This window comes from Mustelus asterias, chromosome 21 (genome assembly GCF_964213995.1).
Source record: "Mustelus asterias chromosome 21, sMusAst1.hap1.1, whole genome shotgun sequence".
In the NCBI taxonomy this organism is placed as follows: domain Eukaryota; kingdom Metazoa; phylum Chordata; class Chondrichthyes; order Carcharhiniformes; family Triakidae; genus Mustelus; species Mustelus asterias.
This window is the reverse complement of record NC_135821.1, coordinates 18,676,070-18,693,114: the sequence shown is the minus strand read 5'-3', so window position 1 is coordinate 18,693,114 and position 17,045 is coordinate 18,676,070. Positions and strand designations below refer to the sequence as shown.

The 17,045-nt window shown below is 43.7% G+C and overlaps 2 protein-coding genes across 2 annotated transcripts in view; one reads left to right on the top strand and one right to left on the bottom strand.

Annotated features, from left to right (window-relative positions):
* Positions 1 to 13,623, top strand: part of LOC144509166 (histone acetyltransferase p300-like) — a 39,937-nt gene extending 26,314 nt beyond the window's left edge. The window contains exons 6-9 of the mRNA XM_078237589.1: positions 1,501 to 1,603; positions 1,974 to 2,111; positions 10,706 to 10,827; positions 11,390 to 13,623. Coding sequence (XP_078093715.1) covers positions 1,501 to 1,603; positions 1,974 to 2,111; positions 10,706 to 10,827; positions 11,390 to 11,472 — 446 coding nt within the window. The 3' untranslated portion in view covers positions 11,473 to 13,623. The remainder of the gene's footprint in view (positions 1 to 1,500; positions 1,604 to 1,973; positions 2,112 to 10,705; positions 10,828 to 11,389) is intronic.
* xpnpep3 (X-prolyl aminopeptidase 3, mitochondrial) overlaps positions 1 to 17,045 on the bottom strand; it is a 96,417-nt gene that overhangs the window by 16,108 nt on the left and 63,264 nt on the right. The window lies entirely within an intron of this gene.

The following is a 17,045-nucleotide window of genomic DNA, read 5'->3' as shown; positions in this document are numbered from 1 at the left end:
GTTGTCCCTACTCCCCTTCTTGAACAAGGGGACAACATTTGCTATCCTCCAGTCTTCTGGCACTGTTCCTGTAGACAATGACGACACAAAGATCAAAGCCAAAGGCTCTGCAATCTCCTCTCTAGCCTTCCAGAGAATCCTAGGATAAATCCAATCCGGCCCAGGGGACTTATCTATTTTTACCCTTTCCAGAATTGCTAACACCTCCTCCTTATGAACATCAATAACATCCAGTCCAACAGCCTGCATCTCAGTACTCCCCTCAACAACACTGTCCCTCTCCAGTGTGAATACCGACGAAAAATATTCATTCAGTGCCTCTCCTATCTCTTCAGACTCCACGCACAACTTCCCACTCCTGTCCTTGACTGGCCCTAATCTTACCCTAGTCATTCTTTTACTCCTGACATACCTATAGAAAGCTTTAGGGTTTTCCTTGATCCTACCCGCCAAAGACTTCTCATGTCCCCTCCTGGCTCTTCTTAACTCTTTCTTTAGGTCCTTCCTGGCTAACCTGTAACTCTCAAGCGCCCTAACTGAGCCTTCATGTCTCATCTTAACATAAGTCTCCTTCTTCCTCTTCACAAGAGATTCAACCTCCTTAGTAAACCACGGTTCCCTCACTCGACCACTTCCTCCCTGCCTGACAGGTACATATTTATCAAGGACGCGTAGTAGCTGTTCCTTGAACAAGTTCCACGTTACAATTGTGCCCATCCCCTGCAGTTTCCTTCCCCAACCTATGCCAGCTAAATCTCGCCTAATCGCATCATAATTTCCTTTCCCCCAGCTATAACTCTTGCCCTTTGGTATATACCTATCCTTTTCCATTGCTAAAGTAAACGTAATCGAATTGTGGTCACTGTCACCAAAGTGCTCACCTACCTCCAAATCTAACACCTGGCCTGGTTCATTACCCAGTACCAAATCCAATGTGGCCTCGCCTCTTGTTGGTCTATCTACATACTGCGTCACATTGCAGAATTGCAGTTCTCAATTCTCATCCTGTTTTGTAGATGCATATTCAAATTAGCGCCCATCAAGTTACAGGTATTTTTGTATTTCTTTTGATACCAATCAAGTAAACGAACTCAAATTAACTTAGGGACAAAGTAAAAGGGGGAGCTCCCCAAAAGGAAGGGGGGATCAGCCCGAACCAAAAACAAAGTCGAAAGGAAACTTAAAACGTCAAACCAAAAGGTGATTATCGGGGTCGATAATACACCTCAGCCCCTGCCGGCGCCCAGCGGTCGCGGAAGGCGTCAATCGCGCCCGTGGACACCGTATTTTTGTATCAAACAAGCAAACTTTTTACCCCTCTCCTTTCAATAATTGCCTTATCAAAGGCCCACAAGAACTGAGCATTTTTCATTTGGACATCCTGTTAGAGCTGATTGTTAACGACTATTTTGCTGGGGATTCGTATCTGCTTGTGATCCAATCAGATATTCATCAGCTGAGAATGTTTTAGAATTCTAATGACTTTGTTTGACTTTACAGGTTCCAGCCAAATGGATGTAGATGGAAGTAACATCGGTGTGCAGGCCCCCAACCAGCAGTCCAGCTTACTGCATGATATGATGTCATCCATGACCGTGGCTAAGTAAGTCTTGGATTCATTCTTGCTTATCATTTCTAGTTTCATGTTTTTCTTCTGCCGTTTTCTGTGTATTATAAAAATATAAACCTAAATGTGGATGCCAGAGTGGCTGGCCAACCAGACGGTGAAATGTCTTTTTTTTTCCTGTGACCAAGCTGAGGAGTTCTGCTGGAGTTCGGGCATCTAGTACAGCCTGACAGCGAAATAAAGTCTTACAAAAGTGTGTGGTCACATCTGTGCCCCCTCGTTAAATACAAAATGATTCCAAACCTTAAGTGGAAAATAATGAAGGCCAAGAGATTGTTCTTTGCAGCTTTGCTCATTTAAATTTCCAACAAATTATGTTACTCACACCAACTTTTAATTATTTCAGCCCAATGCTAAGTGATGGCACAAGTGTTAGTAATCTCAATGCAGTGCCAACAGCAACGCCCCCCTCAAGTACTGGCATTCGAAAATCATGGCATGAAGATGTCACTCAGGACCTACGCAATCATCTTTTTCACAAACTGTGAGTGATCAGCTGTATATGCATATGTGATAGAGGTCCTAGATATAGCCACTTTGGTGGTGATTTATTCATGCTAGTCTTGAGGTGATTGGGATTTTTTTGTGACCTAAAGTATTCAATTTTATTCTACTCTTAAGTAGCCATTTATTTATTTTCTTTTTCGCCAGTTTTCTCCTCCTGATGAGTTTCACAATAGGTCAGCTTCTTGTATCTTGCTTCCACAGTATAGCAACTCTCTGATTGTGAAGAGTATTCCAGCCAAGCCCCAACCCTGTGTTCAGCCAGCGTCCAGATACGCATAACTCCAGCTGAAGCCTTATGAAAACGCTCAGAATCATAATTCTGACCGACTTCTCCAATACTTGGGCCAAGCACCCAGAGATTACCTAATATCACAGACAGGTTTCATCCAACTCCACTGCACACTGCTTTAGCTAGTCGAGGGTGTCATCACTATTTCCAATAGTTATTGCTATAGCAGTAACATTTTCATGCAAGTGATATGTTTAGATCTCAGGAATCTCAAAAGCTATTCACAAGGTATAATCCTTGGACTTGAATTTCCTCTTGCTCATTGATTTTGAATTTTGCTCCTACCAGTTCAATCAATTTTACTGTAACTTAATCTGAGTGAAATTTTGTATTGTGCGCGGCCCAGTACAACATTGTTAGGATGACAAATTTATTGCATGTAAATATTCAGTTTTTAAACTTGTGAATAACTAGATGAAGCATCTTACCCCATTTGTAATCACAATTGTTACACACTAAGATCAATAATATGTACTATGCCTTGTTTCCATTGTGTGCATTCAACATTTAAATAATTTTCCCCCACCTCCCAATATTAGTCTCTAACTTCTTCCCAGGCAGCATAATGACAAACTGTTCAGTCACTAGGGTTCCTTAAAAATAGCGCAAGTGATAAATACAAGTCAGAAGAGCAGTGAACATTGGGGAGGATTGCAGCAGACTGAGATGTAGGAATGTGAAGTGATGCAAACAGAGATTCCGGGGTCCATGTACACAAAATGGCAGGATGAATCGAGGATGCTCTTAAAGCCAAGGATTCCATATATTTCGTTATTAAAGGAATAGAGAGAAGTGTTGGCTGGTTCGTGATGCAGAGCGATGTCAACAGCGTGAGTTCAATTCCCATACTGGCTGAAGTTATTCATGAAAGCCCTGCATCCTTCACCTTTCCCCTTGCATGAGGTTTGGTGATCCTTGGGTTAAATCACCACCAGTCAATCTGTGGTGATCTGGGACTATGGCGATCTTATTATTATATTTTGATTAGAGTACTTAAGCAAGGAGATTATGAGATTGGATATATGGCAACAAAACAGGCCATTTGGTCTAAGCATGCTGTGGTAAACCACTGTTAAGCTTATTGCCTGTGTGTGTGTGTGTGTGACATGCCTGGACATGCCCCTGCCGGCCCTGCCTGGGACTCCTCCCCTCTCCTGGTCCAGGTATAAAGGTGACTGCTCCCCACCCCCTGCCTCAGTCTCTGGACCAATTCATCGGCATGGGTGTGCTCCAAGTCTTTTGCTAACAAAAGCCTATTTGTTCTTGCATACAAACTAGTCTTTGCTTGATAGTGCATCACATGCCATGTTAGCGTTTATGTTCCACTCGAGCTTCCTCTCTTTCCTCATTTAAATCTACCTTCATAACCAACTTCTCCCTCATCTAGTTACCCCTTAAATGCATCTATACTATTTTCTTCTGTCTCTCCCTGTAGTAGAGTTCCACACACTCACCACTCTTTGGGTAAGGAAGTTTCTTCTGAATTCCCTATTGGACTTCTTGGTGACTGTCTTCTATTGGTGTTCTCTGGTTATACTTTTCACAAAACAATGGTTCAGCCTCAGCTGCAGTGTTGTGTTCAATTCTGAACTGCACACATTCGGAACAATGTCACAGTCTCAGGAAGGATGTAGGAGAGACTTAGTAGAATTGCACCATGGCAGAGGGCTTTCAATTACGTGGAAAGACTAGAAAAAAGAAGGTTGTTCTCCTTGGAGCAGAGACAGTTCAGAGGAAATTTAATAAAAGGTGTTCAAATTTGTGAATGGATTTGATAGGAAAGAATGACTGTTTCCTGTGAGAAATGTCAGTTGCAGAAGGGACAGATTTAAGTTGATTCGCTAAAGACCTGATAGAGGTGTATAAGATGTTGAGGGGAATTGATAGAGTGAATTCTCAGAGGCTTTTACCCAGGGCTGAAATGGTTGCCACAAGAGGTCACAGGTTTAGGGTGCTGGGGAGTAGGTACAGAGAAGATGTTTGGGGTAAGTTTTTCACTCAGAGGGTGGTGGGTGTGTGGAATTGGCTGCCGGTAGTGGTGGTGGAGGCAGATTCGATAGGGTCTTTTAAGAGACTTTTGGGTAAGTTCATGGAAGTTAGTAAGATAGAGGGTTATAGGTAAGCCTAATAGATAGGGACATGTTCGGCGCAACTTGTGGGCCGAAGGGCCTGTTTGTGATGTAGCTATTCTATGTTCTAAGGTAGCATTTTTAAAAAAATGATGCAGAGAGTTATGGTGATCTGGAATGCACTGCCTGAAAGGGTGGTGAAGCAGATTCACTAGTGGCTTTCAAAAGAGAACACTGGAAGGGAAAAATTATACAGAAAGAACAGGAGAGTGCGGCTAATGGGATAACTCTACCAAAAAGCAGAAACGGCACGATGAGCGGAATGTCCTCCTTTTAATTGATAGGCATCATGCATTGTCCCTTAACAGATTTCCTGAAGTGTCTACAATTACTGCCGTACATTCTGCTTCCCAAATACTATCATCTTAGAACATAGAACATTACAGCGCAGTACAGGCCCTTCGGCCCTCGATGTTGCGCCGACCTGTGAAACCTATCTATAGCCCATCTAACCTACACTATTCCAATATCATCCATATGTTTATCCAATGACCCTTTGAATGCCCTTAATGTTGACGAGTCCACTACTGTTGCAGGCAGGGCATTCCACGCCCTTACTACTCTCTGAGTAAAGAACCTACCTCTGACATCTGTCCTATATCTCTCACCCCTCAATTTAAAGCTATGTAAAAAAAAAGCTATCTTGTATTAAAAGTTCTGAGCAATGACAAAACATTTATTCTCCATGGGCAAATATTAGGTTGTTACTAAAGAAACATTTTATTGGTGCCAATTGTTTTGTTTTTGCCAGATTGCTGCTACTCATTGATATACATGATCAAAATATACTGTTACTTTGGGGAAAATATTGACACCATGAGATTTATAGTACAAGTTTTTAATATTAGATAGCACAAAAATAGTTCGTTTCACTAAATACACTTGTCATAAAAGTAAGTGATGGAGCACAGTCTGAAGGACACGCTGGTTCGGTGCATTGGCCGTGCTAAATTCTCCCTCTGTGTACCCAAACGGATGCCGGTGCGTGGCAACTAGGGGATTTTCACAGTAACTTCATTGCACTGTTAATGTAAGCCTACTTGTGACACTAATGAATAAACTTTTAAAAAAACAAATTGTCTTGTGTTCAGCTGAATATACACAATGCCATAGATTTATGTACTCTGACTGTAGCACCATGCTTTGTGATTAACATGTGCAATGCTGCTGCATGTTTTAATGATTACTGATTGACTTGGATAAATTCATCTGACCAAAAAGATCATAGGCATAACTTAATGAAATAAATTGTAATTGTCAGGCTATTTGATTTTGGAACTGCCATTTTAAGGTGCCTGCCATTTTGAGTTGAAGATTTAGAACATAGAACAGTACAGCACAGAACAGGCCCTTCGGCCCACAATGTTGTGCCGAGCTTTATCTGAAACCAAGATCAAGCTATCCCACTCCCTATCATCCTGGTGTGCTCCGTGTGCCTATCCAATAACCGCTTAAATGTCCCTAAAGTGTCTGACTCCACTATCACTGCAGGCAGTCCATTCCACACCCCAACCACTCTCTGAGTAAAGAACCTACCTCGGACATCCTTCCTATATCTCCCACCATGAACCCTATAGTTATGCCCCCTGGTAATAGCTCCATCCACCCGAGGAAATAGTCCTTGAAAGTTCACTCTGTCTATCCCCTTCATCATTTTATAAACCTCTATTAAGTCTCCCCTCAACCTCCTCTGCTCCAGAGAGAACAGCCCTCGCTCCCTCAACCTTTCCTCATAAGACCTACCCTCCAAACCAGGCAGCATCCTGGTAAATCTCCTTTGTGCTTCCACATCCTTCTTCCTAGAAGAATCTTAGAAGCCCTACAGCACAGAAAGAGGCCATTCAGTCCATCGAGTCTGCACCAACCACAATCCCATCCGGCCCTACCCCCATATCCCTACATTTACCCACTAATCCCTCGAACCTACGCATTCCAGGACACTAAGGGCAATTTTAGCATGGCCAATCAACCTAACCCACACATCTTTGGACTGTGGGAGGAAACCAGAGCACCCGGAGGAAACCCATGCAGACACGAGGAGAATGTGCAAACTCCACACAGACAGTGACCCAAGCCGGGAATCGAACCCAGGTCCCTGGAGTTGTGAAGCAGCAGTGCTAACCACTGTGCTACTGTGCCGCCCTATAGTGAGGTGACCAGAATTGCACACAATATTCCAAATGTGGTCTCACCAAGGTCCTGTACAGTTGCAGCATAACCCCACGGCTCTTAAACTCCAACCCCCTGTTAATAAAAGCTAACACACTATAGGCCTTCTTCACAGCTCTATCCACTTGAGTGGCAACCTTTAGAGATCTGTGGATATGGACCCCAAGATCTCTCTGTTCCTCCACAGTCTTCAGAACCCTACCTTTGACCCTGTAATCCACATTTAAATTAGTCCTACCAAAATGAATCACCTCACATTTATCAGCCCAGCTTTGCATCCTATCTATGTCTCTTTGCAGTCTACAACAGCCCTCCACCTATCCACTACTCCACCAATCTTGGTGTCATCAGCAAATTTACTGATCCACCCTTCAGCCCCCTCCTCTAAGTCATTAATAAAAATCACAAATAACAGAGGACCAAGCACTGATCCCTGTGGCACTTTGCTAGCAACCTGCCTCCAATCCGAAAATTTTCCATCCACCACCACCCTCGTCTTCGATTAGATATGATGTGGATATGCCGGCGTTGGACTGGGGTGAACACTAAGAGTTTTAACAACACCAGGTTAAAGTCCGACAGGTTTATTTGGTAGCAAATACCATTAGCTTTCGGAGCGCTGCTCCTTCATCAGATGGAGTGGAAATGATCAGATAGCTCTCTTTCGATCAGATAGCCAGTTACCTATCCAATCGGCCACCTTTCCCTCTATCCCACACCTCCTCACTTTCATCATAAGTCGACCATGGGGGACCTTATCAAACGCCTTACTAAAATCCATGTATATGACATCAACTGCCCTACCTTCATCAACACACTTAGTTACCTCCTCAAAAAATTCTATCAAATTTGTGAGGCATGACTTGCCCTTCACGAATCCGTGCTGACTATCCCGGATTAATCTGCATCTTTCTAAATGGTCGTAAATCCCATCCCTAAGGACCTTTTCCATCAACTTACCAACCACCCAGGTAAGACTAACTGGCCTATAATTACCAGGGTAATTTCTATTCCCTTTCTTAAACAGAGGAACAACATTCGCTACTCTCCAGTCCTCTGGCACTCTCCCCGTGGACAGTGAGGACCCAAAGATCAAAGGCTCTGCAATCTCATCCCTTGCCTCCCAAAGAATCCTAGGATATATTTAATCAGGCCCAGGGGACTTATCGACCTTCAGTTTATTCAAAACTGCTAGTACATCCTCCCTCCGAACATCTACTTCCTCCAGCCTATTAGCCTGTAACACCTTCTCTTCCTCAAAAACATGGCCCCTCTCCTTGGTGAACACTGAAGAAAAGTATTCATTCATCACCTCTCCTATCTCTACTGACTCCATACATAAGTTCCCACTACTGTCCTTGACCGGCCCTAACCTCACCCTGGTCATTCTTTTATTCCTCACATAAGAGTAAAAAGCCTTGGGGTTTTCCTTGATCCGACCCGCCAAGGACTTCTCGTGTCCCCTCCTAGCTCTCCTAAGCCCCTTTTTCAGCTCATTCCTTGCTATCTTGTAACCCTCAATCGAGCCATCTGAACCTTGTTTCCTCATCCCTACATAAGCTTCCCTCTTCCTTTTTACAAGACATTCCACCTCTTTTGTGAACCATGGTTCCCTCATTCAGCCATTTCCTCCCTGCCTGACAGGGACATACCTATCAAGGACACCCAGTATTTGTTCCTTGAAAAAGTTCCACTTTTCATTAGTGCCTTTCCCTGGCCGTTTCTGTTCCCATCTTATGCCCCCTAATTCTTGCCTAATCGCATCATAATTACCTCTCCCCCAATTATAAACCTTGCCCTGCTGTACGGCCCTATCCCTCTCCATTGCAATAACAAAAGACACCGAATTGTGGTCACTATCTCCAAAGTGCTCTCCCACAACCAAATCCAACACTTGGCCCGGTTCATTTCCCAGTACCAAATCCAATGTGGCCCCACCTCTTGTCGGCCTATCCACATATTGCGTCAGGAAACCCTCCTGCACACACTGCACAAAAACTGCCCCATCTGAACTATTCGACCTACAAAGGTTCCAATCAATATTTGGAAAGTTAAAGTCCCCCATGACAACTACCCTGTGACCCCCACACCTATCCATAATCTGCTTAGCAATTTCTTCCTCCGCATCTCTATTACTACTTGGGGGCCTAAAGTAAACTCCTAACAACGTGACCGCTCCTTTCCTATTTCTAACCTCAGCCCATATTACCTCAGTGGGCAGATCCCCCTCGAAGTGCCTTTCAGCAGCCGTTAAACTATCCTTGATTAACAATGCTACTCCTCCACCTCTTTTACCAGCTTCCCTACACTTACTGAAACATCTATACCCCGGAATGTCCAACAACCATTCCTGTCCTTATTCTACCCATGTCTCCGTAATGGCCACAACATCATAGTCCCAAGTACCATTCCACGCCCCAAGTTCATCTACCTTGTTCCGGATGCTCCTTGCATTGAAATAGACACACTTCAACCCACCTTCCTGTCTACTGGTACCCACCCTTGACCTTGATATCTTCCCCAATACCTCGCTATCCTCGACACTGACTTCCGGACTACAGCTCCTTTTCCCACCCCCCTGACAAATTAGTTTGAACCCCCCTGAAGAGCCGTAGCAATTTTCCCTCCCAGGATATTGGTGCCCCTCTGGTTCAGGTGCACCCCGTCCTGTTTGTACAGGTCCCACCTTCCCCAGAACGTGTTCCAATTATCCACGTAGCTGAAACCCTCCCTCCTACACCATCCCTGCAACCACATGTTTAACTGCACTCTCTCTCCCTGTTCCTCAACTCGCTATCACGTGGCACCGGTAACGTACCAGAGATGACCACATGTTTTGTCTTGGCTCTCAGCTTCCAGCCCAGCTCCCTAAATTCCTGTTTTAAATCCCTGTCCCTTCTCTTACCTATGTCGTTGGTACCGATGTGTACCACGACTTGTGACTGTTCCCCCTCCCCCTTAAGAATCCGGAAAACACGGTCCGAGACGTCACGGACCCTGGCATCCGGTAGGCAACATACCATCCGTGAGTCTCTTTTGCTGCCACAGAACCTCCTATCTATCCCTCTAACTAACGAGTCCCCAATAACTATTGCTCTGCCGAGCCACAGGGACAGACTCAGTGCTGGAGATCCTCTCACTGCGGCTCACCACTGGTATGTCATCCCCCTCAACTGCATCCAAAGCGGAATACTTGTTGCTAAGGGGAACGACCACAGGGGATCCCTGCACTGACTGCTTCCTCCCAGCCCCTCTCACTGTCACCCATCTATCTTCCTTTCCTGGAGTAACTATATCCACGAAGCTTCTATCTATGGCCACCTCTGCCTCCCTAATGATCCTAAGTTCATCCAGCTCCAGTTCCCTAACACGGTTTTGGAGGAGCTGCAGATGGGTGCACTTCCCACAAGTGTAATCAGCAGGGACACTGATGGCGTCCCTCACCTCAAACATACTGCAAGAGGAACATTGCACTGCCTTCACACCCATCCCCTCTAGATACCTTGCCACTACCACTAGCAGATAGAGCTGCTCCAATGGAACAATGAGCTATTTTCCCCCCCCTTTTCCTCGGAATCCACACGGACTGAACTTAAGATTTGCAATTGAGGAGACAACAAAATGAATTAAACTTACCCCGCCTCACCCTTTCTGCCTCAGCCCTTCGAGCCAAAGCCCTTGCAGCTCTCACTCTGCTCCCTACTTACTCCGCTGCCCGCTCAAAAGTGCGGCCTGCTTTTGAACCCACCAAAAACCTTCCCAGGCCTCTCCTGGGCCTACTTCCGGTTTCGGGAAAAACCTCCGATTTTAAACACAAAAATCACTGAAAAATAAATCAAGTCTAGAAACAAACTCTCTTACCCTCAGCCTGCTCCTGTGGAACAATGAGTGCTGTGTTTTTAATTGTTCAGTTCAAAGATCATTTTATCATTTCAACCTCTTGCACAATTGAATATTTTGTAATGTTTGGTTCCCTCTATACAGAGTTCAAGCCATATTCCCAACACCTGACCCAGCAGCATTAAAAGACGGGTGGATGGAAAACCTGGTGGCTTACGCACGAAAGGTGGAAGGAGACATGTACGAGTCTGCCAACAGCAGGGCAAGTTCGAATTTAATGTTTCAGTCGTGGCACAATTTGACCTTGGGATAAGTTGGGATTGATTTGCTTTTCACTGAGACCAAATATGTTCAGATAGATGTAAGAATAGATGTGCTTGCTGCATAATTATTCATCAAAAATGATCTGCACAGTTTGGTGAACACAGTTAAGTAACACAGTACCTGCCAATAGATACTCACATCCTTTCAGAATTCTATCAAAATTGCAAAGCCAGGCTGACTACTCATTTGATTCAACCACATGACCGCCAAATTGAGTGTCAAATTGGGAGCAATGCTATGACAATATTTACAGGACAGTTAAAATGGGAGTTGTTGAGGAAATAATGCAGCTTACAGATAGAAATGGAACCAGTTTGGGCCATCTAGAATTAGGTTCCGTTACCAGCAAGCAAGGAATCTCTCATTTGCATGTTTATTTGCTGTCCGTTGGAGTTTCTTTTTACAGAATGGCAACCTTGCATCACTGGGTTTTCACTTGTTTCCATCAGATCTTCTCACCTTGCATCATTTTAAAAAATCAACTTTTTTTCAAAATACAGGCAGAGTACTACCATCTGCTGGCTGAGAAGATCTACAAGATTCAGAAGGAACTGGAGGAAAAGTGTCGCACCAGGCTTCAGAATTAGGGTGTGATGCCAATGTGGTAATATAAACAGGGCCTTGTTTTATGCCTGATAAAATTGGATATCCTAAATTAAAGAATTGGGCATATTAAAATCAAACGCAGTCAAACCTTGGGCAGGCCAATTGTACAAATACACAAACATGTCTGGGCCTGACCCATCAATCACCCATCACAGTAACTTCATTGCAGCGTTGATGTAAGCCTGCTTGTGACACTAATAAATAAACTTTACTTTTTAACAACCTCTGTCAATGAGTCTACACAGACCCAGATAAAATGTGAGGTAAACCCACCCAGTGGTGGAGTGTTTTGGGAACTATAGGGTGTCCTTGGGCTGGCATGGACAATATGGGCTGAATGGCCTCTTCTCTGCTGCAACTTTTCTATGGTTCCAGGTCCAATCGCACCTGTTCTTCCCAAGTTAGTCGCGTTACAAATTACTCAGATACTGAAAGAGATCCAACTCATTTGCACGAATAAGTCAGTGCTATCTGTTTTCACTGTCCCTAAGCGAGCCTGTTCTATGGATTGTCCACTTTCATTCACTGAAATACTGTTTCCATGCATCAACATTGGAATTCACTCCCTTCAAGCACAGGCTGAGTTTTTTGGTTCTGGATAAAGTGAAACAGATTGGCACGGTCTACACTGAAATGTCTGTGCCACGTGTGTGGAAAAAATGGATTTCCTGGAATTATACACACACATACAAGCTCTCAAAAGTGATGAAAGCGAAATGAGTTTATTGGGATCATAGAATCCCTACAGTTCAGAAGGAGGCCATTCAAGTCTGCACCAACTCTCACCCAGGGTTACTCCGTAACCCCAAATGAAGGAGATTGTCATCGACTTCAGGAAGCGTAAAGGAGAACATGCCCCTGTCTACATCAACAGGGACGAAGCAGAAAGGGTCGAGAGCTTCAAGTTTTTAGGTGTCCAGATCACCAACAACCTGTCCTGGTCCCCCTCATGCCGACACTATAGTTAAGAAAGCCGCACCAACGCCTCTACTTTCTCAGAAGACTAAGGAAATCTGGCATATCAGTTACGACTCTCTCCAACTTTTACAGATGCACCATAGAAAGCATTCTTTCTGGTTGTATCACAGCTTGGTATGACTCCTGCTCTGCCCAAGACCACAAACTACAAAAGATCATGAATATAGCCCAATCCATAACGCAAACCAGCCTCCCATCCATTGACTCTGTCTACACTTCCCGCTGCCTTGGCAAAGCAGCCAGCATAATTAAGGACCCCACAGAGCCCGGACATTCTCTCTTCCACCTTCTTCCATCGGGAAAAAGATCCTAAAGTCTGAGATCACGTACCAACCGACTCGAGAACAGCTTCTTCCCTGCTGCCGTCAGACTTTTGAATGGACCTTCCTCATTTTAAGTTGATCTTTCTCTACACCCTAGCTAAAAGTTTTATTTATTTATTAGTCACAAGTAAGGCTTACATTAACACTGCAATGAAGTTACCGTGAAATTCCCCTAGTCGCCACAGTCTGGCGTCTGTTCGGGTCGATGCACCTAACCAGCTATGACTGTAACATTACATCCTGCACTCTCTCCTTTCCTTCTCTATGAACGGTATGCCTTGTCTGTATGGCGTGCAAGAAACAATCTTTTTCACTGTATGTTAATACATGCGACAATAATAAGTCAAATCATGTATTTACCTCCCTAATTAACACATCTTTGGACACTGTGGGATCCTTTGTATGGTTTGCTTCAGTTAAAAGACTTCATTTGAAAGGTATTTCTGCCGATGTGACTAACTATGCAAAGCTTTAAAGCTAACTTGGCCATATTTTAAAACTCAGCTGGGAATTCTGGGACGAGCTTAGAAATTGACTGCATTTGAAAGTGCGATGTCAGCAGAAATGGTTCTGTTCATGAAGCAAGCAGTTCACAACCACAGCTGCAAATTGTTTTTGAAAGTTACAGACACTGCTAGTAAGTACCTGGTAATTTCTTAACATATATAAGAACTTATATATTGTGATAACAGCTATCTATTTAATTCAGTTGAGTTCTGTGCAAGTTTTAGATCAGGTCTGCACAGGGCCTGGCTGTGAAGCCAGTCTCCAACCTCTCTCTCTTGTTTCTGCAGTTTTTAAATGATGCTCAATAAAAGAGGTTTCACTTCGGACCAGTTTCGCCTACGTATTATTCTAAGAAGAGAACAGACCCTATCGACACTTATGGGGCAATTTACCATGGCCAATCCACCTAACCTACACATATTTTGCTACAGTCGCTTTTACGTCTTTGTAAAAGCTCTCTCAATTTAAAAAAAAAAATTCCTTTTATGCTTTCTAAAGTACTCCTAATCGTCAGATTTACTACTAATCTTGACAAAATTATAAGCCCCTTCTTTTAATCTAACACAGTCCTCAAGAGAACTTAAGACAGCAACAGGCCAATCATTCATTTTTTTTTTGAATTTTCTCTCAGTTTCTTGGAGAGCTGTGTGGCCCACAAGGGGCAAGTTGCTACTGCTGTTTAAATATTATACAGCAATTACATTTCGGGGTGATCAATTTTTCAAAAGTTCAAGGGTCAGAGGACGAAATGATGTGCTGACAAGAGCCATGGGTGTTAACACTGTGCGTACACTCATACTAACATTTCAGTGCAATGCCACGTATACTCGGGTTAATGTGTCAGGTCAGTGGTCAACTTTTTTAAAAAATTCATTCATGGGACATGGGCATCAACGGTCAGCATTTATTGCCCATCCCTAGTTGCCCGAGGGTAGTTGAGAGTCAACCACATTGCTGTAGCCCTGGAGTCACATGTAGGCCAGACCAGGTAAGGACGGCAGATTTCCTTCCCTAAAGGACATTAGTGACCCAGATGGGGTTTTCCAACAATCGACAATGGTTTCATGGTCATCAGTAGGTTCTTAATTCCAGATTTCTTTTTCTTGAATTCAAATTCTACTCTCTGCCGTGGGGGGATTCAAACCCGGGTCCCCAGAACATTAGCTGAGCTTCTGGATTAATAGTCTAGCAATAATACCACGAGGCCATTGCCTCCCCTGTAATTACAAGTATGCTTCTTTCTGTAACTATTCATTTGGGTATACTTACCAACATACTCACAACATATCCACAAGAACTTTCTAAAAGTCTATGCAACTACTCGTTTTCTCTTTATTTCACATATACTTGTTGCTGGTGTGAATAGGTAAGCGAATGTACAATGAATGATCCTTTACAGTGTATCGGTGAGCAACAGTATTTAATTAAGTGAATATAATGCTTTGCGAGGTATACCATCCTTCTGCGCATTCCTTTACTACAATATACAATGAACAAGTGATCATCTTGTAACCCTCTGGATGTGACCCTATCCTTTATAGAATCATAGAATCTACAGTGCAGAAGGAGCCCATTGAGCCTGCACTGATAACAATCCCACCCAAGTCCCATCCCCGCAAACCCACATAGTTACAGTCCTCGTCCTCCTGACATGAAGGAACAATTTAGCATGGCCAATCAACCTAATCCGCACATCTTTGGACTGTGGAAGGAAACGGGAGCACCCGGAGGAAACCCACGCAGACACGAGGAGAATGTGCAGACTCCACACAGACAATGACCCAAGCTGGGTCCCTGGTGCTGTGAGGCAGCAGTGCTAACCACTGTGCTACCGTGCCGCCCCCTTTATGTAACACAGGAATTGTTGCAAATAAGTTATTACCCTGTAATTCTCTGCAAGTGATTCCTCCCGCATTACAGCGTCTCCGCACTACATGGTATCAAGAGTATTACCTTGTGACTCCCTCAAAGTGACTAGCTTTTACACTGTATCACATTGTCCTTGCACTGTAGGTATAAGGGATAAGTTATTATCTTATAACTCTCCAGACATGACCACATCCCACCTTGATCAGTGTCTCTACGGGGTATCTCAGCAGATGACTTCATTCCACACTGTACTACAGTGTCTCTGTATTAGAGAGAATAATGAATGAGTTATTACTTGGGACTTACTGGACGTGAACACATACGGGTGCCTCTGTACCACAGAGTATAAAGGAGCCCTTGCACATAAACTGATTCTCCCACACTTTTACAGTGTTTCTGGACCACAGAGTATAAGGAACGAGTTAGGTGACTCTCAAAACATAAACCATAGAGGATTCTAGTATCTCCCCACTACAGGGACTTGGCACATGAGGACATCCTCCCACATGTACCAACCGACTCAAGAACAGCTTCTTCCCTGCTGGCATCAGACTTTTGATGTGGAGATGCCGGCGTTGGACTGGGGTAAACACAGTAAGAAGTTTAACAACACCAGGTTAAAGTCCAACAGGTTTATTTGGTAGCAAAAGCCACACAAGCTTTCGGAGCTCTTAGCCCCTTCTTCAGGTGAGTGGGAATTCTGTTCACAAACAGAGCTTATAAAGACACAGACTCAATTTACATGAATAATGGTTGGAATGCGAATACTTACAACTAATCAAGTCTTTAAGAAACAAAACAATGTGAGTGCAGAGAGCATCAAGACAGGCTAAAAAGATGTGTATTGTCTGGAGACAAGGCACATCTTTTTAGCCTGTCTTGATGCTCTCTCCACTCACATTGTTTTGTTTCTTAAAGACTTGATTAGTTGTAAGTATTCGCATTCCAACCATTATTCATGTAAATTGAGTCTGTGCCTTTATAAGCTCTGTTTGTGAACAGAATTCCCACTCACCTGAAGAAGGGGCTTAGAGCTCCGAAAGCTTGTGTGGCTTTTGCTACCAAATAAACCTGTTGGACTTTAACCTGGTGTTGTTAAACTTCTTACTGTATCAGACTTTTGAACAGACCTACCTTATATTAAGCTGATCTTTCTCACACCCGAGCTATGATTGTAACACTATATTCTGCACCCTCTCCATTCCTTCTCCCCTATGTACTCTATGAACAGTATGCTTTGTCTGTCTAACGCAGAGGAAACAATACTGTTTCCCAATACATGTGACAATTTAAAAAATCAAATCAGTGTCTGTACTCTACTAGAGGGCATAGGGATTGAGTTTATGACCTTATGACTCTCTGCAGGTGACCACATCTGTCACTATATCCCAGTGTCTCTGTGCCATGGGGTATGAGGAATAATTTATTACCTTTCGACTCTCTGAATATGTACATATTCTCCCACACTGTATTGCAGTGTATCTGTACTGTACTACAGGACATAAAGTTATTACCTTGTGACTCTCCACATGTATCACTACCTTCCAGTGTCTCTGTGCCAGAGTATAAAGAACCTTACGACTCTCTGAATGTGTACATATTCTCCCACACTGTATTCCAGTGCCTGTACTCTACTATAGGGCATAGGGAATGAGTTCTTGTGATTCTTTGCAGATGACCACATCTGTCACTATATCCCAGTGTCTCTGTGCCACTGGGTATGAGGAATGAGCTATTACCTTACAACTCTCTGATTATGCACATATTTTCCCATTCAGTATTGCAGTGTATCTGTACTATAGGACATGAGGAAGGAGTTATTACCTTGCGACTCTCCACATGTGTCACTACCTTCCAATGTCTCTGTGCCAGAGGGT